Genomic DNA, 20,792 nt, shown 5'->3' with positions numbered 1-20,792 from the left:
TGGTGTTTATGCAGCCTCTTGTACTTCCATGCTACATGTAGCCTTTAGACTTTGAATTAGTGATGTTGACAAAGCGTATCTCGTTTGAAAGGTACAGTGTAGGCGACGGACACGCTCCCTCACATGTTATCCCGAGAAAAAAAAGTTTGCCACCTCCGCTTACTCTCGAGTCGAACAGGAGAACAGGAGAAAAGGACGAATATTGCAGAGGAGAGAAGCAGAGAGGAGCAGAGCAAAGCAGAGAAGAGCAGAGCGGAGCAGAGAGGAGCAGAGCGAAGCGAAGCGAGTATAGACTACTATCAACATAGCCGCAAATTTAGGTCAGCGAAGCTTGGTAATGCTAAGCGTCGTCAAACAAAAAACGCCCAGTCCCCTAATAGAGTTCCCGGCTAAGCTCTGTACGCAAATCTGGGTGTTGAATCACGTGTAACAGAGGTAGAAGGGGCATTAGAGACGACAGAGCTGTTCTGCTACGACACATTCGAAAGGGGCGTGGGGATCCTTTGTGTACATAGTAGCACCATTGATTACTTGCTACGGAGTATCCAGGAGGGTGGTGTACGCCATACAGGCAGTCAAACTACAAACAGATATCTCTCTCATAATATTTATATATCATAACATCCCTCTCATCCAATGCAAATCGACATAAGCGTTACTACCTAATTCTTCTCCACTGCCGTTATCGCCTTATCCCTCTCTGCATCAAAGAACAAACTTTCCCTCTTGACATCTGCTGTTGCTGCTGAGGGAGGTGGCGACGTCGCACCTCCCACCGTCCTGTCCTTCTCTCGCTTAAACTCTTCCGCTCGCTTCACATCGCCGGGCATTGGTCCTGCGCTGGGCGGTGGCGACGAAACAGGTGTCTTCGCGGTGCCCCATCCCTTGCGCTTTTCGCTGGCCCAATTGCCCCACGAGGAAAAGTAGGCGCCGGCACGAGTGCCTGCGGCGTGTATATTGGCTTGAGCGTGGGAGAGATCGGGGGCTTGTGCTTTCCCTATTTTCTGATTAGTCGTCACTCGAGCAGCAGTATAATATAAAAGTACTTACACTTCCTATCGTCGATGGGCTTCCCCTCCTTCTCGGCCTGTAGTCTCTGCTCCTCCTGCCTCTTCTTTTGCGCCTCACGCATAGCCTCCATCTCGGCCCACATGCGGTTATACGCCGAAGAGACCTTCTGCTGACCGACGGCGATCTGTTTTCCAATCACGTCTCTTGATTTCTCTAGGCGTTCGTCGAGATGCATTTCCGCTACTTGCCTAAGCGCCACGCGACTATCAGCACACAGACACCCAATGTCACCGTTCGAAATGTGGAGGAGGAGAAGAGACTGAAGGAAGGCTTAGTTGGGCTTGGGACGAAGGAAACAAGGACGAGACGTACTGTGCAAGTCTGCGCTGAACATCCTCGATTGACAGGCCGCCGGAGCAGGGGTGCTTGGGATCGACAATGTCGAACAGGTGCGAGTCGGTGAATTTGTTCCATATTCGGAAGTTTTCGGTTTGCATCCAGGCGTGTACCCAGTCGTTCGAGAATTCGCTCGCTGGCTCCCCTTCGACGTCCGTGATCAGGTTTTCTTTGTGCGCGTTTTTCTCAATGTACAACTTGTACTTGACTGAGCTGAGCATTGCGAGGAGATACTCCTCGAATTGCATACGAATAAACTCCTCGCTGCCAGCGTAGCCGTGGTCTTTGGGTCGGACGGGATTGGACTCGTCCCATGTGTCGTTTACCGTCTGCGTTAGAAAGTCTATCCACCTGCGATCGGGTGTGGAAAGTTGGGAGGCCTGGCGAAGTGACGCCGAGGTGATGTTCACGGTATGTTCGTCGAGGTTGACAAGGATGTCGCTATATCGATCCTTTTGCTGCAGTAGTAATGAGTTTGTGGAGCCAACGATATACGATTTGGTATCTTGATCAGCCAACATATCAAGCTGCTGAAGCGGGGTATATGGTCCAAAAAGCGAGCCTTTGCCAAAGAGTTGAAGCGGAAGGCCCATGTAAGCAAGCACTTCTGGTTGTCAGTATATTGATATCTCGATATGAGGAACACTGACATGAACTTCGCTCGGATGTTTTTAAAGAAGTAGGCATGACAATCTTTTCCTCGCAGGAGTTAAACTTGGGATCGGCAGCATCTTGGAGGTGGCGAGTAAGGCCGGGTATCAGAGAAATAAGAGCAAACTGCATCATGCATAACCGTTCGCAATGAGAGCCAAAGAAAAGGACCTGATGATTATTAGCTTCTTATTCTTGTTACCCCTTCTCAATCTTCCGCGATCGACGGTAGCACGGTACCTTTGGTTGAAGTAACGCGCACTTGAAGAGCACAAGCGTCTGCCACTTGAACTCATGTATGAACTCGCGGAGGGATATACCAAAGTAGTGATCTGCCTGCCCCTCCTGATTCTTGAGTAGTTGAGGTAGGCTCTCCTGGAACCGCTGCAGTATCTCGATGTCTGTGAAGTCCCTACGCAACGTCAGCGTCGTGCTTGATTTATCCTTCAATCCCATGTTGGTCCACATCAATCAAGTCCACCACCTCTTTCATTTCAGCCCTCAGCCATCGCCTCGACCCTTCCTGGTCGTTTCTGTCACGTACCTCTGCGCAAACCAAGCCGCAACAACAACCCCCAACTGCGCCTTGATCGCGCCAAAATGCTGCGGGCTATCACTAATCACCACCACCGCCTTCTGCACCGTACTCCTCGTGACCTCCGCGGGCCGATCAATCAATTTACTCGCGTCGAGTTGGCGCGTGCACGATATGCCGAAGAGGGACGTAGCGGGGTGGGTAGGCGTATGCGACCGACGGAGCGTGAAGTAAGAATAATCTTCTACGGAGCTATACGTCGCGCGTTTGTGTTAGCGAACGATGGACGTTGGATGGCGAACGAGAAAGTGGCCAGGGGAGGGTGCTATGGGGGGATAACGTACGCGTGCGCTCCATCGCTCAATGCCATGAAGGGTAGCAAGGACCACTCGTTGTCGGTTGCGGGATCGGTGCCTTCTTCTGCGCCTATCCAGGTCTCTACCTCTGGGCCTCTGTACGATATGTTAGCTTCATGCCATACCAACAACTACCCGTCCACCATCCACTGCCCACCCTCTATGCCTCGCCAACACTTCAAATGTTTGTAGTGCACAGCCCGTCGCAACACTAGGTCGAGGAGCAATCAACGAGGGAGAAAAGCTTACCGCGCATGATGGAAATCCACGATACAAACCAGCGGATTGAGCGCCGCCATCTTTGATGCTGATTATTCCTCCCCTCTATCTTAGAAATAGCGGAAAAACAAAGAAGGGATGAGGGGAAAGTCCATGGAGCCAGGCTCGCGTCCTTCGTCATGGCGGGACGCGCTGTTGGCGGTGACGAAAGGGACGGTCCTTCAGCCTTACGGGGCTAGGCTGCTTTGAGGTCGGCGCCTCGGCAATCGGGAATAAAATGGCGATCAGGGTTAGCTACCAGGAAAGTACATGGCGCACCCAGGTTGGCAATACGGGGGTGGGTATCTGGGGATTATTGTGGGCAGTTACATGATATGATATGAAGTAATACATCTTCAGTTATATTCTTTGCGTTCAAAAATGGGACAATGCATCCTTGATGGTTTCATTCCAGTTTCTTACCTAGGGATGACTGTAGCCTCCCACTCGCATCATCACCCGTTACCCTCTGTGTACCAGCAATGGGAATTGAGGACTTGAAGACAGACCCATAGCCCCATCTACCCGCGCACACATGTTGTTATGAAATGTTGTTATGAGGAAACCCGAACTGCCTAACCAGGCAGATCATACAACCAGACTCAAAGCGAGAGAGCCTTTGCCACTATCAGTTAAACGAACTTCTATCTGACGAGTTCTTCTTATCATCAGCTTCCGTTCTCTTGCTCTTGTGCGGCGGCATCAACATTGTGGTAGTCGAGGATCTCCGAGTACCTATAGTGCGTTAGTATCCTTTTTCATGCCTAGTTACCGGCGGCAGTATCTTACATCATGATTTTCCAGGTATCAACGGGAAGATCAGCATCGTTGAAGGACCAGTCGAACTTCTCCTCTGCGACTGGCTCGTCGGTCGGGTCGTGGTACGGGGCCAGGTACGAGTGGGCGAGAGCCTCTTCCGCTCGTACGCGCTTCCTGGGGTCGAAGACCAACATGTTCTCGAGTAGATCGACGGCTGCAAGAATTAGCGAGTAATCCAGGTTGAATTCGAAGAAAAGGACATACCAGCGGGCTCTGCGTTCTTGAACTTATTGGCTAATGGTATCCGCTCGCGCTTCGGCAGTGACTGGACGAATCGCAGTGTCTGATCTCTTTGTTAGCAAATGTGCGCACGTCTGTCTAGGATGGCTAGCTCACGTTCTCACTGCAGATGGTCTGGATAACATCATCTGGAGGAGTGCCCAGCAATTCCGTGATGATGGAAAACTGGTTCACGTGGTCCTTTCCTGGGAAGAGGGGCTTGCCCTCGAGCATCTCGGCGAAAATGCATCCTGCACTCCAGATATCCACTTCAATGTCGTACTTTTGCCATGTGAGCATGATCTCGGGGGCTCGGTAGTATCGGGTGGAAACATAGCCCGTCATCTGGGGGTCTTGTATACGCGCAAGGCCGAAATCGCAGATCTTGAGATCGCAATTCTCGTTTACGAGAATGTTGCTGGGCTTTAGGTCGCGGTGGACGACACCGGCGGAGTGGACGTATTTCAGACCACGCTTCTCGAGTCAGCCAAAAGTCTCCATTCTCGCAGTGTTTTTGCCACGCACCAAAATCTGATAGAGGAAGTACTGGATGAACTGCTTCTCTAGCGGCCTGGAGGTGAGCAGGCGGTGAAGATCGGTTCCTAGCAACTCGGTGACAAAATAGCTGGTTGAATTAGCGTTTGGGGTGGAGATGGCTGGAGGTGGGGATGCCTACATGTCTTCTAGCGGGGAGATGAAGATGTCGCTCAAGCTGATAATCTACGCCGCAAGGTCAGGTCAAAATCGCATCACCAGAATGGGAAATGCCCACATTCTCGTGTCTGAGATGCTTCAAAAGCTTCAGCTCTCGGTATGTGCGCTTGGACAGGACCGGAGTGCTGAAGGGCTTCATGATCTTCTTGATGGCCACGGCCTGGCTAGTGAGTTGATCCTTGGCCGAGCTGTTGGTGATCAGTATGCGATGGCAGCGTGGTCGCGAGGACGAGCATACCAGACAAGGCCAAAGGCGCCCATGCCTACGGGCTGCAGGTCGGTGTACCTGGGCGACGTCAGCTGTGTCAATATGGCAATGTGGGGTATCTCCGCACCTGCTGGTGATCTCAAACGTCGTGCCGAAAATCTGAGCGCGGACGAATTCAGCCATGGTGATCGAGGGGGGTGGCTATGGTGCGACTGGCGCGGGTGGGAGTGTGTTTGTCGAGGAGGCGGTGGTGGTGTGGGTGTGGCCAGGAGAGTCGCAGGCTCGACGAACAGGTTTGCTCTGCGGACGACCTAGGGCAGGGCAGCGTCTCGGATCGGTGGGCGGTTCCGCGGGGGTGCGATTTGACAGCCACCACTTCAAGTCAAGCGCTGCTCCAGACGACGGACACGGATTGCACAGGGGAAAAGTGAATTAGAAGCCGCTGGTGCACGCTGATTGCTTCCTTTGACGATGGTGACAACAAACGCGCGGGTTCGGCGAGGAGAACCGAGAGGCCGATGTTGGGCGACACCAGGATGCACGCAGCAGAGATCGAGGCTCAACGCGAGAATGTGGCGACGGCGCAGATCCCTACTGGAACAGGCGACGACGAGTATTTATATCAGGGCAGAGGGTGAAGGGAGAGGAGGGGCAGCAGGACGCATACAGCATACGGAGAGGTGGTTGTCTTGCAGGCCCGCCTCTGCCAACACTGGCAGGTTTCAGCGGATTTGGCCTGACGTCACCAGTGCACATTCGAGTTTTCCATGAGCGCCCGTGCAGGCTGGGTGTAGAACTGAAGAAAGGTGATCGTATTGATAAATGTTCTATATGTGGGGGGAAGCTATGTTTATATATAAAGGGGAGTAAAACTAGAGTAAGCTAGTCTATATGCAGACTAGTATATTAGGCACATAATAAATTACGTGTTAGAAATTTAAACTAACAGCCCCCTTAAATCCTAACACGGGATAAAATATAAGAAAAGAAAGGATAGCAGCTTTATAGTATTATACTATAGTAAGAATACTCTATATTAAAGTTATAGTCTGTACGCTGTTTGCTATAGTAAAGCTATGTAAAATTATAGCTATATACTTTTTTTTTGTAATTGTAATAGTTATAAATTCTAATATAGTTAAACTATACTTTTATACAGTTTTCTGTAATATTATAAGTAGTATAAAGCTATTTAAGCTTTAAAATTTAAATACGTTTAGCGTTTTTTTAAGCTTGCTCCTGCTATAGCATATATATAATAAAGTACTGCTCTGCTTTGTAAAGCTTATAGTTATAAACAACAGCATTGTTTATATTTGTACTAAGTAGGTTAAAAATAGCGCTTATAGCAAGTGCCTAGTTAATAAAACTAATATTCTAGCAGACTACTTTAAATTTAATAAGGTCTAGAGCTTTTATAAGCATATTAGCAGGATTTTTTTTACTGCTAATCTATTTAACTGTAATAAAACCCTATTAAATATAATTGCAGAAAAAGTAGTAATAAAGGTTAATATACTTGCTGCGTTAATAAAACTCTAAGTTTTTAGCAAGCTTAATAGCTAATTAATTATTAACGTGTATAGGCACTGTGTTAAAGTAAATGCCTGTATTAAAGTTATTAATAAACAATTTAATTTATATAGCTTTTTTTATAGCTTTACTAAAAGCTATGTATTCTGCCTTGCATATAGACTAGGCTACAACTTTTTATATAACAGATAACTATAAAATAAGACTTCCTGCTAGTATAAAAATATAGCTAGTAGTAGAATATTAAAAATTAGGATATTTAGCTTAGTTAGCGTTAACATAGCCTAAAAGCTAAAGTTCCTGCTTTTTGTATATAATGCTAACTTTGCAAGTACTATTTATATAGGCGTATACTCTAATTATTGCATCTATGTAATACTATATTAAATTGCTATTAAAACGTCTATAAAAGGACGTAGCGTAAGCTAGGTTAACGCGCGTTATAACTAGCAGGTAGTTAAAAAAATTAAACTTTTAAAAATATTCTTTTTTAAAGGCAGGGGTAGCAACGTTATTATTATTTTATTTTAACTTAACGCGATAATTATACAAAGTCTTAGTAGCAGCTATATTGCTAAAATTGTAGTAATTAAAAAGTTGCTAAATATATTTAGCTTAGTAAATTTTTGTTATATCTATGCCTTGTTTAATGTGTATTTCTAAATATAAAGTATTAAAGTTTTCTAACGTAATAGTAAAGGCGTTAGATAGTTTACTTTTAAATATATTAATACTATTTTAGTGTAGAGCGTAAATGCAAATATTATTAATATAGACTAAGATAATTAGCTTCTGCGCAGTATGTATGTAGACGCAGTTGTTATAGAATAAAATACAAAAGCTTATTTGTATAAGCTTTACTATAAGCGTTTTATACTATGCGCAAGGCGCTTATACAAGCCTATAAAAAAACTTAAGCAGTAGCTATATATAGCTAGAAAGTAGCGTTACTAGAGGTAGCGGTATATAGTAGACTATTTCTTAAAGTGTAGTATTAAGAAAGGCAATAGTAACATTAATTTATATACTTGTTTATTTAAGTAGTATGCAGATAGCAAGTAGCGTGCGTATAAACATAAAGCAAGCTATAAAAAAGAAGGTTTTAGTATAATTAATACTAGAATACTATTAGAAACTGCAAGCGACAAGGCGTGCCTTAAACTTAGTAATTCTACTAGTTAGTATAAGCTTAACTTTATAAACTATTTTAGTAGAAATAGTTTTCTTACTTTTAAGTAAAAAAACTACTTTATAAACGCCCTTTTTAAGAAGCGAATTAAGTTCTTTTATTATTACATTGCGCTATGCGCCTGCCTTAGGCATTATTATAGCTTTTTTATAATTGCGTAGTGTGCAAATAAAAAATGCTATAGTAGCTGCAAAGGCAAGCTAGTTATATATGTCTTAAAAGTCTTTGTTAAGTTGCATATTATTTCTTATAATAAGTAAGTTTGCAAAATTACTATTAAGGCGGTTGTTAATAGTAATGCTTATATCTAAAACTTGTTTAAAGTTGTATGCAGAGAGAGCAAACTAGTTAGCTTAAAAAAAGTTTTTATTAAGTATATTTTTATTAAATGCGTCGGCATTATTAGTATCGCGAGGTTTTGTAAGTTAACTGTCTTTTATAAGTACTTAAAATCTAAATCTATGTCCCTTGTATTCTAGATTATAAGTAATAATAAATATTGTATAATTATAGCTATAACTATTAGGCTCTTTGTAGACTGTATATGCAGCTTTTTCTTTAACAGTAAGGATATTATCCTCTATCTTTATTATACATATCTGATAGCGTTTATACACATGTAAATGTCCTATTATTATATACTATAAGTATAGGTAACTTCCTGCACAGCTTTGTCTAGCAGACTAATAGGCTATGCAGACGCTAAGTTTAAGGTAATTAAAGTCTCTATTAGGGTAGTAGGCTGTTTATATAGTATTATTATTACTATAGCGTTTATATAAAATGCTACTATTTGTGCAATATAAGCAGGGAATAGCTTAGTTATACTTAAAGTTTGTTCTAATATAGCAGTTATAGGGATTATTGTTTTTATTAGTGAGAGCTGTGCATGTATTGCTGTTTGCAATATATATATTGCATAAATATTAACTATTATATTATAATAGCCTAAGTATCTGTTTGTGCTATTAAGATTGCTTTTTATAGCCTTAACACGTAGCGCATTGCTACTTTTTAGGTAGTATCTGCAGCGCGTATATTTGTACTAGTATATAGTTTAAATACTTATTAGTTATAGTATAGTAATTATATAGAAATTTTGTGCATATTAAGGCCTTTGTAGTTTTTCTATATTATCTGCAGGAGTTCTAAACACGCTGCTGCTCTTTTATTAAAGATAGAATGTACCTGCCCTTTCTTTTAATACACTAATTGCATTTTATATTATTGCCTAAAGTTAAGTATTTCTTTTATTGTTTAAAATAATAGGTGCAGATATTATTAATAGGCTTAGTAATTCTAAGTAGCTTAGACAGATTGTATTTTCTATTGTTGCTACTGCTTACTAAGCTATAACTATCCTTGTCTAAAAGTTATTATAGTTCTAGAAATATTTTTTAGAGCATAGGATTAATAGGTAGTTTGTAGCTAGCTATAGCAGTGTTACTATTACTAAGCTAAAGCTATAAGTTAGGGATAATATTTTTAAGCAAAGCATTATTACTATTATTAAAAAGGCTAGATAAGCTGTTTCTGTTGCTTTTATTAGTAAGATTAATAGTTATATCTTTGTCTAGGGAAGTGTTATTATTTTTATTAGTAAAGTTAATAGTTATACGTGTCTGCACAAGTGCATTTAATAACTATATAGTATTATTAAAATATTGTATAGTTAGTTGCAGGTTAGACACAATATTATAAAGTAGTTAGTTTATAGAGTAATTCTTAGAGGTGTGTGTTCCTAGAATCTAAAAAAGCTCTATTTGTTTATTTAAAAAACAAAGTTTTATAACTTAAGTAAGTTTAGTGCGTAAGCTTATACTTAGCAGCTATTTTCTTTTTGCCTAGAATTAGGTTGCCTATTAGTAATTAGGCGTATAAAAGTAGGGTAAGACAATAATAGGGATAGAGAGTAGCGTGTTTAGATATTATTAGTATGCTATCCTTCTAAACTATATTAATAGTGCTAGTATATATACTAGTAATAAGTTTAGTCTTTCTAAAAAACAATCTTAGCGTTGCTAGTAATAATAGTTAGTCTAAGTAATGCGCGTAAAGTTTTATGCATATATTACTTTTTATACTTACTTTATAAAGTTTTTATTATTAGAAGATTTATCTATAAGGGCAGATAGTACAAAAAAATAGCTATTAAAAGCAGACATAGCATTATTATTACTATTGCTATTATTGTTGCTGTCTAAGTTAGGTGCTGTATTTAGTACCTAGATAGGTTCTTATAGTGCGCAGTTATTAATATACTAACTATAAAAATAAGTATTATTTATGCTAGTCGTGTTATTAACGCAAGCTATAAAAATGCGCCTAACTTGTTTAATATTAGAGTACTAGACTTAGCAAATATTTTTGCTGTCTGCGCACAGAAAATGTGCAATATATCCTTATAGAGAGTAAAGCTTCTGTTAGCTAACAGTAACGCGGAGTTTAGAAGGCGTAGTAATATAAACTTATGTTTTTTACGCATTATTTTTGCTAAAGTTAGGCTTTTTACTATAAAGGGCTTTATAAAGAGTTTTTTTGTTTAGTAGTACTTTTATAAGAGCTTAGTTCTTTTTATTAACAGCTTCTTAAATAGTATATATCTAAAGACTTTCTAGTAATATAGTACTACGCAGTGTCTCTTTAGTGCGGTTAATAATAGATTTAGTTATATTAAAAAAAGGCGCAAAGTTTTTAATTATAGCTAAAAAGCATTCGCGTATAGTTTAATAAAAGTGTTTAATTGCGCTAACTATATAGTAGGCATATAAAGCGCTAAATTTAATAGTAATGCCTTTGCTATTGCAAAAGGCCTAAATAAAGTATTATAGAAATTTGTTATCGCACTATATACAAATAATAGGTTTGCTATATTCTATAAATATGCAGGTAATAAATGTAGTAAAAAGCTTTATAATTTTATTTTTAGTAATAAACAGAACAACCTAAGTAAATTAGGTAGCGTCGTTAATAAAGAATAGTGTATACTTTTTGCCTTTTAGGCCTAGGACGGGGTATAGTCCCTATGTATTTATAGTAACAAGTTACCTAAACTTTTTATAGTAATAGCAGGCTAAATTACAAGGAATTTTATAAAGTGCGCAAGTAGTATAGCAAATAGAATAAACATCCTTAATTTTAGCTTTAATCTGCGCATCTGTAATTTTAAGTTTTTTACTTACTTTAAACAGTATTTATATACTATTAAAGCTTAAATAACTAAGACAACAATATTCTAACTAGACTAGGTTATTAAAGTTAACGGCAGCAGCAGCAACAGGAAGCGCAAGTAAGCGCTAAAACTAGAGTATATAAATATTTGCTTAAGAGTAAAGCAGGGTATATGCAAACTCTACTTTAGTATTTTTCCTATATATTTTTATAGCAGCGCCTATAATTATAATAATAAAGTTTAATTGTATAAAAAGCAATAGGGATAGCAGGTTGCAGTGTGCCTAAGGGGCATATTATATATTATATAGTTTAAAAATAGCAGATTTGCTATCTGTATTAGTAACAACAAACTTAATATTGCCTACGCTAGCAATGTTAAGTTAGGATTTTTATTTGCATTTTTTAATAATTTCTCTATAAGGCTTAAGCTTGGAGAAGAAGGATAAGTTATTAGTAATATAATAAAAAGCACTACTATTATAGATTTAATAATTAAAAAAAATTAATAGTATTAAAACTGCATATATAGTTTATATAGATAATTTATTAATTCTATCTAAACTCTATGTACTTTAACTATTGCTATCTGCAATAGCCCTTCTTGCACCTGTTTCTAGCTTATATCTATAGTTCTATTATATATTAGATATAAAAAAGTAGTTAGGAGTAAAGTATATACATTTAAAGTCTAGAATGCAAGAAAGATTAAAATTAAAATTATTAGTTACTATTGCGATTATACGCTTAAAATAGAAATTATTAGTAATAGTAAAATTAAAGTTATAACCCTTACTTGCACTTTTAGTATTTTTAGTATTTTTAGTATCTTGTTGCTTTTTGCAATAAGTAGCTTTAATATATCTAAGTTTACTATATTTAGTACACTTAGGAGTATTAGGCTTGCTAATATAGCAACAGGTTTTAATAGTATAACTAGTATAGCTATAGTAACTGCATATAAGGCTATTGCTTGTATTGCAGTTGCTGTTCTTATTATTATTATTATTTTTACTTTTTCTATTGCTGTTGCTTTTGCTGTTGCTGTTAGTATAAGCATTAGTAGTAGTATTATTAGACTTATTTTTAGCAGTGTTCTAGGCATCTTTATAGTTATTAGCGTACTTAGTAATAGAGTTCTAGTAATCTACTTAGGTTTCTTAAATAATAACTTTCTTCTTAGAGTAAGAAAGGTCCTAGATCTTAATAAAAGTATAGTACTATTATAAGAAAAAAATTTTGTTAATTTTGTAGATTAAAATAGTGTAAGTAAAAAAGCTTTTAGTAGCGTTAATATCTTTATAATAGCGCTTAAACTTAGCAAAAAGCAGGCAGATAGCAGAAAAATCTATAAGTATAAAAGCGTCTAGCTTTACTTTAGTGCAGTAAACAATAACTAGATCTAGGGTCTAGTACGTTTTAGTAATGTTAGCTTAGGCTATATAAGGCTTCTTTTTCTATTTATTATTAAGTTTATTTTAAATATAGTCTTCTATAGCATTTTTAAGAAGATAAAGGGCAGTAAGTAACTTTTTATAATACTTATTATAAAATTAGAGCTTAAGCTTATAAATCTTAAGCTTAGCCTTGTATTTAAATTAGGCAGTATTATTATTATTACTAGGCAAAGTAATAATGCTAAAAAAAGAGTGTTAACTTTTAAAAGGTAATATTATAGCTCTAAACGTAGTTTTAGTGCGTAGAAAAATAGGCTTAATAGGCTTAAAGTACTAAACTATAGAGCTATTATAATAGTTAAGTAAGCTTTATTAAGTAGCAACTTTTTTAAAAACGCGCTCCTATTTGTAAAAATTGTTAGAACTAGTTAACTTAATAAAATTTTTGCTAAGCGCCTGCTTAGTATTAACTATAAATAAAAACATATCTAATATTATACTATACTTAATATAGTAGTGCTTTAGTAAGTTAAATAGACGCAGTAGTTTTTAGGCGACGTAGTAGTTAAGTAACTTAAGTAAGTTAATATAGATACTATAGTTTTAGGGTTAACTTTATAGTTAAAAAGTAACTAATATAGTTGCGCAATAGTAGCGCAAAAAAAGTATAGTTTATTATAGCTAAACTGCGCGCAAGTGCGCAAAAAGGCTTATAATTTATAAAACTAAAAAAAAGTAATTATATTAATAAATGTTTTATATATAAGGGGAAGCTATGTTTATATACAGAAGGGAGTAAAACTAGAGTAAGCTAGTCTGTATGCAGACTAGCGTGTCAAGCACATAATAAATCACGTGTTGGGAATCTAAACCAACACTGGGCAGCACTGAGTGTACTGATGCTGTGCTGTCTGCAAATACAGGGGGGTTTATGTTATCTACATGATACTTGGTCTTTGTATGCTGTCAATGACCCTTTGGCTTCAGCCCCCCTCTCTGCTGCTAGCGCTCTGCTGCATTGCTTTGCTTCTTCCTCGTGGCTGGGGGCTCGAGCGCCACACTGGTAATGGTAATGCCAACGGGGCCATCTGGCTTGCACCATGGACGTTTCGAGTGGTACTAACTTGGCTTCTCTGATACAACAAACCATCATCAGTGAAGCGAGGAGGATTCTGCTGCTGACACGCTTCTATTGTACAGACAAAATGCGCTACCGAATGCAGCAGCTTGCAAACTGGCAATTTGGACTGGTCGTCAGTCAGGCACAACGTGGCACTATCCAGCATTCTTCACCTAGGGCCAAGCCGTGCGACGTGTAGTTGTTCGGCTTGGTGAGCAGAATCGCCTCCAAGTGGTATACAGGTGGTATATACATTGTACGGAACCCCCTGGACCCGAGCGACGGCTGGAGAACGTGGCATCGACAGCTGACAGATGTGGGGTCCCCGGGGGGGGGGGGCATGTAAATAAAGGAGCTTCGTTGTGACGGCCTGTGGATGTTTCTGCTTGCATAATACTGCGCTGCACGACATTAGAACGCATGGCAAAGGCGACATCGATTGCGAAGGCGGAGATTGGCGTGCGGAAGGGTTTAATGAGGGTCGTTCGGGGAGCGTGTGGGCCTTAATTTAGACGGCACAGCACCGCCAGCTGCTTCGACATGCTGCTGATGATGATGATGACAATGTGAAGAAGATGCCATCTCGTATGCCGCGGATAGACTTCCCGAAATCATCTCGTGAAGCAGGACAGACGCATGGTCTACCAATAACGGGTCGAGAGTGTGCCCTTGAGCTTCAAGGTTCTATAGGTGTAGCTTCACGCTCCAGGGCAGTCGATGGACTAGGCTACCATAGACTTCAGTCCAGTGCCACTCTACTCATCTCTCCGCTGTGCCCAAACAAACCCTCGCCACACATCGCCCGCGGCTGCGCTGTTCCGTCTGCTGGCTCGTGCCGTTGGTCTGCCGCTCGCTCGCTGCTGCATCCCGCTGAGGTGAATTGCATGAGGCTTAGCAGCTCCCAGAGACAGACTTCCCGTCGCGGCACTGCTCGACCACACTTGCACTTCACAGACACTGCGTCAAGACCACCCTCCATCCATCATCCATCTCCGTCACACTGTGCCAGCCATCACCGACGACCCGCTGTCCTAAAAAAACGCGCCATCCTATCGCGCGCTTGAGCTCTGATCTCCCGTCTTCCCTAGTTGACGAGCAAGGTGCGCCTGCCCGCACAGGCCCTCTGGGAGCCCCATGCTCTCCGACCTGCGCGAGTCCACCCTACGACACCAACCAGCAGCACGCTTCCCATACCGAACCCGCCCTTCATCACCGCCAACCCACCACGCCTCCATTGCTCCAGCAGCCCACGACGCTGGCGCCCCCGACCTGCGCCTCACCCCGCTGCGAGCCCCTTCTTTGACGAGCGCTGGCCCTCGGATCCAGCCGACGGAAGCGTCAACACCGCTCGAACACGGCTGCAGCGCTGCACCGTCACGCCGCCATCCGGACTGAAACGCTGTCTCGCCCCGCCGTCGACGCCCCCAGACGACTCCCTTGCGACGCGCTGAGCCTAGCGCTCTACCATTGTCCCACGCCGACTCCCAACATCGCCCGCGGCCGCGAGCCGCATTAAACGCCAGGCACCATGGGTATCTGCATGAGCAACACAAACGACGATGTCGAGCAGAAGAAGCGCAGCCAGGCCATTGACCGCAAGCTCGAGGAGGACTCGCGCCGGTTACGGCGGGAATGCAAGATCCTCTTGCTGGGTGAGCTCCTCACATAGCACCTTTGCTCGTGCTGACGACTGCTAACATGCCACGCAGGCTCTGGCGAGAGCGGCAAATCCACCATCGTCAAGCAGATGAAGATCATCCACCAGAACGGCTACACGCAGGACGAACTCGCCATGTACCGCCTCACCATATACAAGAACGTCATCGACTGCGCAAAGGCCCTCATTGGCGCCATGCGACAATTCGACATCACCACAGAGAGCCCTGGCAACGACGAGTACTGCAACTACCTGCTGGAATACACAGTTGACCCAGACCCAGAAAAGCCGCTCCATGTGCGGGTAGGTCAGGCCATCACATCCATGTGGCGCGACCCTTGTATCTCCAAAGTGCTGGAGCACTCGAGCGAGTTTTATCTGATGGATTCAGCGCCATAGTATGCCGTCCCAGCTCATACCAAGTGATGACGTACTGACGGTTGCAGCTTCTTCGACGAAGTAGAACGAATAGCAGACCCCAACTACATTCCCATCGAGTCGGACGTGCTGCGAGCGCGTACCAAGACTACCGGTATCTACGAAACAAGATTCACCATGGGGCAACTAAGCATCCAGTGCGTGCGCTCCTTCAGAACAAGCCTCAAATTCTTTAGCTAACATGAAATAGCATGTTCGACGTAGGAGGCCAGCGAAGCGAGCGCAAGAAGTGGATACACTGTTTCGAAAACGTCACATCCATCATATTCTGCGTCGCATTGAGCGAGTACGATCAAGTCTTGCTGGAAGAAAGCTCACAAGTAGGCCCCCCCAGCTAACACGCTAGTCTGTTGTCTGTCACTGACTCGGGCACTTAGAATCGCATGATGGAGAGCTTAGTCCTCTTTGACTCGGTCGTCAATAGCCGTTGGTTCATGAGAACTAGTATTATTCTTTTCCTGAACAAGGTCGATTTATTCAAGGCGAAGCTTGCGCGATCCCCCCTCGGCAATTACTTCCCCGACTACTCTGGCGGCAACGATGTCAACCGCGCTGCCAAATATCTGCTGTGGAGATTCAATCAAGTGAATCGCGCACATCTTAATCTATATCCTCAGTAAGATGCACTTGCTCCACCGTTTGGGTTACGGTGCTGACCTCTTTAGTCTTACACAAGCCACCGACACATCGAATATTCGACTCGTTTTCGCCGCCGTCAAAGAGACTATATTACAGAACGCACTGAAAGACTCGGGCATCCTATAATCGTCCTAGGCCGCTACCGGCCCTACACCTCGACCGCTGTGAATACCCGACCTCCATCTACACCTACATAATACACGAGCCCTTACGATCATTTTCCCCGTCGTGCTACTTTTGATGCACATTCTCGGTCACGAATAGGGGTTTGGGAGATATCATTGCCTCTAGCCATTTACCAGAGCGCAGCATTGGAGTTCTCGGCGTTCAAAGATTCCCTGGGGATTGTCTTTTTCTGGATGGTTGCCAACATTATTACCCTTGGGAGTCGGTTTGTTGTTAGTCACTTTCTTGTTTGTTTTTGCATGTTGCACCTTTCCTATTTGTTAACTCTATGGTCTGAGAAAAAGTTGGTGAGGGGCAGACCCTCCTACATACTGCGATCTTATTTGTGGGACTTGTACGCTATAGTCTCTCTTTACGATGTCTTTGTTTTCCTTCCTCCCACTTCCGACCAAGCTACCTGCAGCGTTTCAACCCTCGGCTCCAGCCACTCCGTCGTTCGAAAGTCGCTTGCGGACCAGTACTTTCGAACCTCCTCGACCCTATCTCAGACTCTTTCAGAGTTCGGCACCACTCCACGATCGAATTCATCTTCATCACTACCTTATTCGGCTCGTCTTTTTGATTGTTTGGTGCAAATTTACCGCTCGCTACACCTTGTGGACATGCGATTGGCGAGCAATGCTTGATCTGGACGGGTGAAGTTGGCATCATTCTGCTCCGTTGGATCTAGAGCAGGCTTTGGATACATGACTATCTTCAACGGAAAGCGTGAACATAGGAGCATTGATAGTGACGGGACGTTTGTTTGTTGAGTAGGAAGACGGGCAACGGAAGAGCTTATTCAAAGATGTGCATTTCAAACTCTAGTCCATTCAACCGTGAATCGCTGCTTGATGGTACTAACAACTGCTCATCACTATAGCAATCGTCAACTTGTCGTAACATGTACTTGGGCTAGCAACGCATGTGAAGCACACGTGTGAGCACACGTGCGAAAGCAGCCAAGAGATGACGCCCGAGGTGTAAGCAAGATCATCTCGCACATGCTGCACATGTGCACGCACCCTGTTCATCCATGCATCGGGTACCACCGTCGCCATCCCCATCATCACAGTCGAATCAGCAAATCAACCCAGCAGCCAGCATTCTGACACCATATGCGCTCACTCACGCCATCAACCTATGAAACTCCTTTTTAAAAGCGAGTACACTACTCGGGCTCTTTCCCCGTGCAGCACAGCAGGGGGGCTAGCATTTAGCGGGTAGTTCCGGTACGCAAGCATGTGTTGCGTTATTATACCCCATCTGATGTGCAGTAAGGATCACTGACGCCCCGGAACGAACGCCGATTCATCGGGAGAAATATGCATCTCGTAATAGTAACAAGTTAGGTAGGTATGGTTAAGCTTTTTTCGTAGGCTAGGGGGGAAAACGCGGGGAGCGGGATATATCGGAAGGGGCGTGGAGTATGCTTTGCCTATTTCGTCGGTGCGGGTGGAGTGAGTGCGTGCGGGGAGGGCGGATGGTGGCTGGGTATTACGAAATGGATTGCATGAGAATTGTACGAGGTAGCGGTAGTAGTAGTAGTAGTTGTTGTCAATCGAGTTGATCAAATTTCATTTGGCATTCTGGTTGCTATGTAGTGCACAGAATAGTCAGACCTAGCCAACGCCATGCCCCATGATACCGCTAGTCTCGCTATGCTTCTTTTTGTAAATCATGTAGACCTTTTGAATTGAGAGATAATAAAGGGAAATGGTATCGTAAAGTCGTAAACGCCTGTTCAGTACTCCCAGTCGTACTGTATGGACCCCGGTTGCTCCGCAATGCTCGGTGGTCAAGTTGCTGCTTCCCTCATCTTCCTTTTCCCTTCGCACTAGACTGCCTCCACGACTGACATCTAGTGCCTGTTCGACAAGAAGCCGCCCTTCTCCATGGCGCTCATCTCCTTGACACTCTGCGGCGGAAGCGCATGCTTTGTGTTAACCGCCAGAGGAGTGAACACCTTCGGGCCAAGGATTGGTGAATCGGCAGCCTTTGTGGGGGGAGAAGATGGCGCGCTGATAGTGCCAGCGTCGGACGTGGCTGTGCTGGTGATGCTGGAGACTGAAGACTTCGATTGGTGGCCCGGTACAAACGCTGGTCGGTTTGAAAGAAAGCCGTGAGCAGGCTGCTCCGACTCGGGCGAAGCGGGGACATCTGTAGGGCTGATGGACTGCTTCGCGGGAGTGTTGACTGGGAGGAAGGCACGGGGAAATGGGATGTGGAAAGTGGAGCTGACGGAAGACATTGCGTCAAGATGGAGGCTTTGTGTCGGGATTTGGAGTTGGCAGTGGGCGGCCACGTGAGAGGGTCGAGGAGGGTTGGGTGGAAGTTGGTGGAATGAAGATGGAAGCAAGGCAATCCGCGCTTCTTATATGTCGAGTCGAACCGTGGTAGATTTGTGGAGAACTCGCAGCTGTGTCCGCAAAGTGTCCTGGCAATGAAGCTTTGATATCGCGCTGTTGATCCTAAGAGTCCCGTGCGCTGTTGAAACTGCTGAGGGAGGCTTGATGGTATCGACGTTTTATAAGTCTTGGGCGTGGATCAGTGTTGCTTGGCAGTGTTGGAGAAAATTTGACGCAACAGAGTGGAGATTCGATGATACACGGCGAAGAAGCGAAGAGAGGGACGATCAAGGGCTGACGCTGAGAGGACGATGGGGAATTTAATGTCTTTCAAGGTCCAAGATCTCGGTCCAAAGGGCAGAGTCGGGTCAACGAGTTGTAATAGGAAGAGGTGATCCGAGGTGCAACACCAAAAGCGCGTGTAGCAGGCTCGGCTGCCCAGATATAGGAAATTGAGAAAACTGGATCACGAAATCTCAGCGCTTCCGCGCCGCCCCGCTTTTCGAGCCCATGCGGGTGTGAGTCGGCGCGCGGTATAATTCTGTGGGGAGTGGAGCCAAAGATTAGTGAAACTACCACGTTGGAGCAGCCGGAGTCCTCTGTGGTTAGAGCTCGTGGGATATTCCTGACGAAGCCCTTGCTGCATAAAGTAAGAGTATGACGCGAAGGCCGCACGTCGCCAGTAGTCTTTATGCTATAGGCTCACTCGCCGCCCGTGCTGAGTTCATAACTGAGCCTGCATAAGATTTGGCTTCGACAAACGCCCACATTGATGCCATGTGATTGCACTTTTGCTTTTCCAGGAGAGATTCTGGGGTTCTAGGCGGCGGTGAGGGCGCGTGCTTCGCGTCATGCGGGGGTATGGAAGGGCCGCAGGCGGATCCGGGCCTGCTGTGTCTTTTGCGAGTGTAAGCCGAAGGTAGCCTGGATGCATGGACGCGATAGCATTGGTAATGGCGCCATGGTGTGATAAAAAAGAGGATGGACGAGCGGACGGCGGAAATTGCGAACGGTATTCCTCCGAGCCAACATGTGAATGCAGGTTGTTATGTTCTTATCTTGGGCGCTAAGCTCTCAGACTAGCCGGGAAGGTCCAAACGAGCAGACCTGCATCCAACATGGCTCCAGGCCTTCGTGGATGCTCCTCTTGTCTTCTGCCTTGAATCCTGAGATCAAGGCCACAAGTTACAACACCCTGTAATGGGATGGCAGGGTGCTTGGTCATCGACGACGTGACGAAGTGGAGTTTAGTCTCCACGGCCCACATGCGTGTCCATTCTGGCTGCGAATCATCTGGTCAGCGAGCGCAACAACTAAAAGCTACAGCACGAAATGCGTTGATCATCCTGTATCCTCATCCAACTTCAGTTCCTTGATGGCTGATCTGAGAACCCAGCCGGAACTGTACGGGAGTGCCATTATTGGTTCGGAGCTTTCCACACGTCCATCTGGTAGACTGTTGAATTCAGTCTCGGCATTATACGCAGCATTCTCGGGTCGCTGTCGGAGTTGAGCTCTTCTTTTGTAACGACGCAGTTGGTTATTAAGCCGAGATCGTCCAGTACAAATCTTTCGTTGACCCTTCTGTTAATTGAACCGTTCTGTCGGTGAGATCAAATGAGAGCAATGCGGCAAAGATCAAGCCCACCTCAAGAGTGTGATCGTTGGATCAGGTTCGGCAGCACCCCATGCGAAAGTCACGCTATGCACCTTTTCCTACCTCAGCTCTAGCCTATCGACAGGGTCGCTGCAAGTGATATTGACCAATGGCATCAGTCTGACAAGAGACTAGCCTGTGGGAAAAGAACACGCCCAATGGACGGGCAGGAACGGAAGCGACATATTACTTTCATCTCAAAGACCATTGAGATAGGGGCGTGTAGGGACAGTGAGTATCAACGCCGCTTTATTCTGGCATTGGGATAATACCACGACCGATAGTCTTGGGTGCATGTGTGTATCAGCAGT

General features: G+C 43.7%; 4 protein-coding genes across 4 annotated transcripts; 1 reads left to right on the top strand and 3 right to left on the bottom strand.

Moving 5' to 3' along the window:
- Positions 1–507: 507 nt before the first annotated feature.
- Positions 508–3,340, bottom strand: K460DRAFT_361400 (LAlv9 family protein). Its single transcript, XM_040932448.1, has 8 exons — positions 3,199–3,340; positions 2,938–3,045; positions 2,603–2,845; positions 2,299–2,470; positions 2,058–2,229; positions 1,384–2,011; positions 1,051–1,262; positions 508–997 (listed from the first exon to the last, which is right to left on the bottom strand). Exons 1-8 carry the CDS (start codon positions 3,246–3,248, stop codon positions 663–665), a joined length of 1,920 nt encoding a protein of 639 aa, XP_040793201.1. The 5' UTR covers positions 3,249–3,340; the 3' UTR covers positions 508–662.
- Positions 3,341–3,718: 378 nt separating this feature from the next.
- K460DRAFT_18691 (mitogen-activated protein kinase HOG1) lies at positions 3,719–5,494 on the bottom strand. The gene is made up of 9 exons (XM_040927093.1): positions 5,295–5,494; positions 5,198–5,245; positions 5,018–5,147; positions 4,922–4,965; positions 4,771–4,870; positions 4,363–4,719; positions 4,231–4,309; positions 3,997–4,180; positions 3,719–3,942 (listed from the first exon to the last, which is right to left on the bottom strand). The coding sequence occupies exons 1-9, from the start codon at positions 5,348–5,350 to the stop codon at positions 3,876–3,878; spliced, it is 1,065 nt and encodes a 354-aa protein (XP_040793200.1). The 5' UTR covers positions 5,351–5,494; the 3' UTR covers positions 3,719–3,875.
- A 9,623-nt stretch (positions 5,495–15,117) lies between these two features.
- On the top strand, positions 15,118–16,437 carry K460DRAFT_269827 (guanine nucleotide binding protein, alpha subunit; the record flags this gene model as incomplete). The annotated part of the gene is made up of 6 exons (XM_040927603.1): positions 15,118–15,229; positions 15,287–15,632; positions 15,681–15,809; positions 15,863–15,992; positions 16,050–16,288; positions 16,338–16,437. The coding sequence occupies 6 exons, from the start codon at positions 15,118–15,120 to the stop codon at positions 16,435–16,437; spliced, it is 1,056 nt and encodes a 351-aa protein (XP_040793199.1).
- A 1,900-nt stretch (positions 16,438–18,337) lies between these two features.
- On the bottom strand, positions 18,338–18,727 carry K460DRAFT_400684 (uncharacterized protein; the record flags this gene model as incomplete). Its single annotated transcript, XM_040936348.1, has 1 exon — positions 18,338–18,727. The coding sequence occupies one exon, from the start codon at positions 18,725–18,727 to the stop codon at positions 18,338–18,340; it is 390 nt and encodes a 129-aa protein (XP_040793198.1).
- Positions 18,728–20,792: the final 2,065 nt, after the last annotated feature.

This window comes from Cucurbitaria berberidis (genome assembly GCF_010015615.1).
Source record: "Cucurbitaria berberidis CBS 394.84 unplaced genomic scaffold K460scaffold_1, whole genome shotgun sequence".
NCBI lineage: Eukaryota > Fungi > Ascomycota > Dothideomycetes > Pleosporales > Cucurbitariaceae > Cucurbitaria > Cucurbitaria berberidis.
Note: the sequence above shows the minus strand (reverse complement) of the source record. Positions and strands in the feature narration are given on the sequence as shown.

Bases quoted from the DNA above. Each gene is read 5' to 3' on its own strand.
- K460DRAFT_361400 (XM_040932448.1), bottom strand. From the start codon at position 3,248: ATGGCGGCGCTCAATCCGCTGGTTTGTATCGTGGATTTCCATCATGCG. The intron at 3,046-3,198 runs GTAAGCTTTTCT...CATATCGTACAG, and splicing joins GTGGATTTCCATCATGCGCG to AGGCCCAGAGGTAGAGACCT. The intron at 998-1,050 runs GTAAGTACTTTT...ATCAGAAAATAG, and splicing joins GCCCATCGACGATAGGAAGT to GGAAAGCACAAGCCCCCGAT.
- K460DRAFT_18691 (XM_040927093.1), bottom strand. From the start codon at position 5,350: ATGGCTGAATTCGTCCGCGCTCAGATTTTCGGCACGACGTTTGAGATC. The intron at 4,966-5,017 runs GTGGGCATTTCC...CTTGCGGCGTAG, and splicing joins AGCATCTCAGACACGAGAAT to ATTATCAGCTTGAGCGACAT. The intron at 4,720-4,770 runs GTGCGTGGCAAA...TGACTCGAGAAG, and splicing joins ACTTCCTCTATCAGATTTTG to CGTGGTCTGAAATACGTCCA.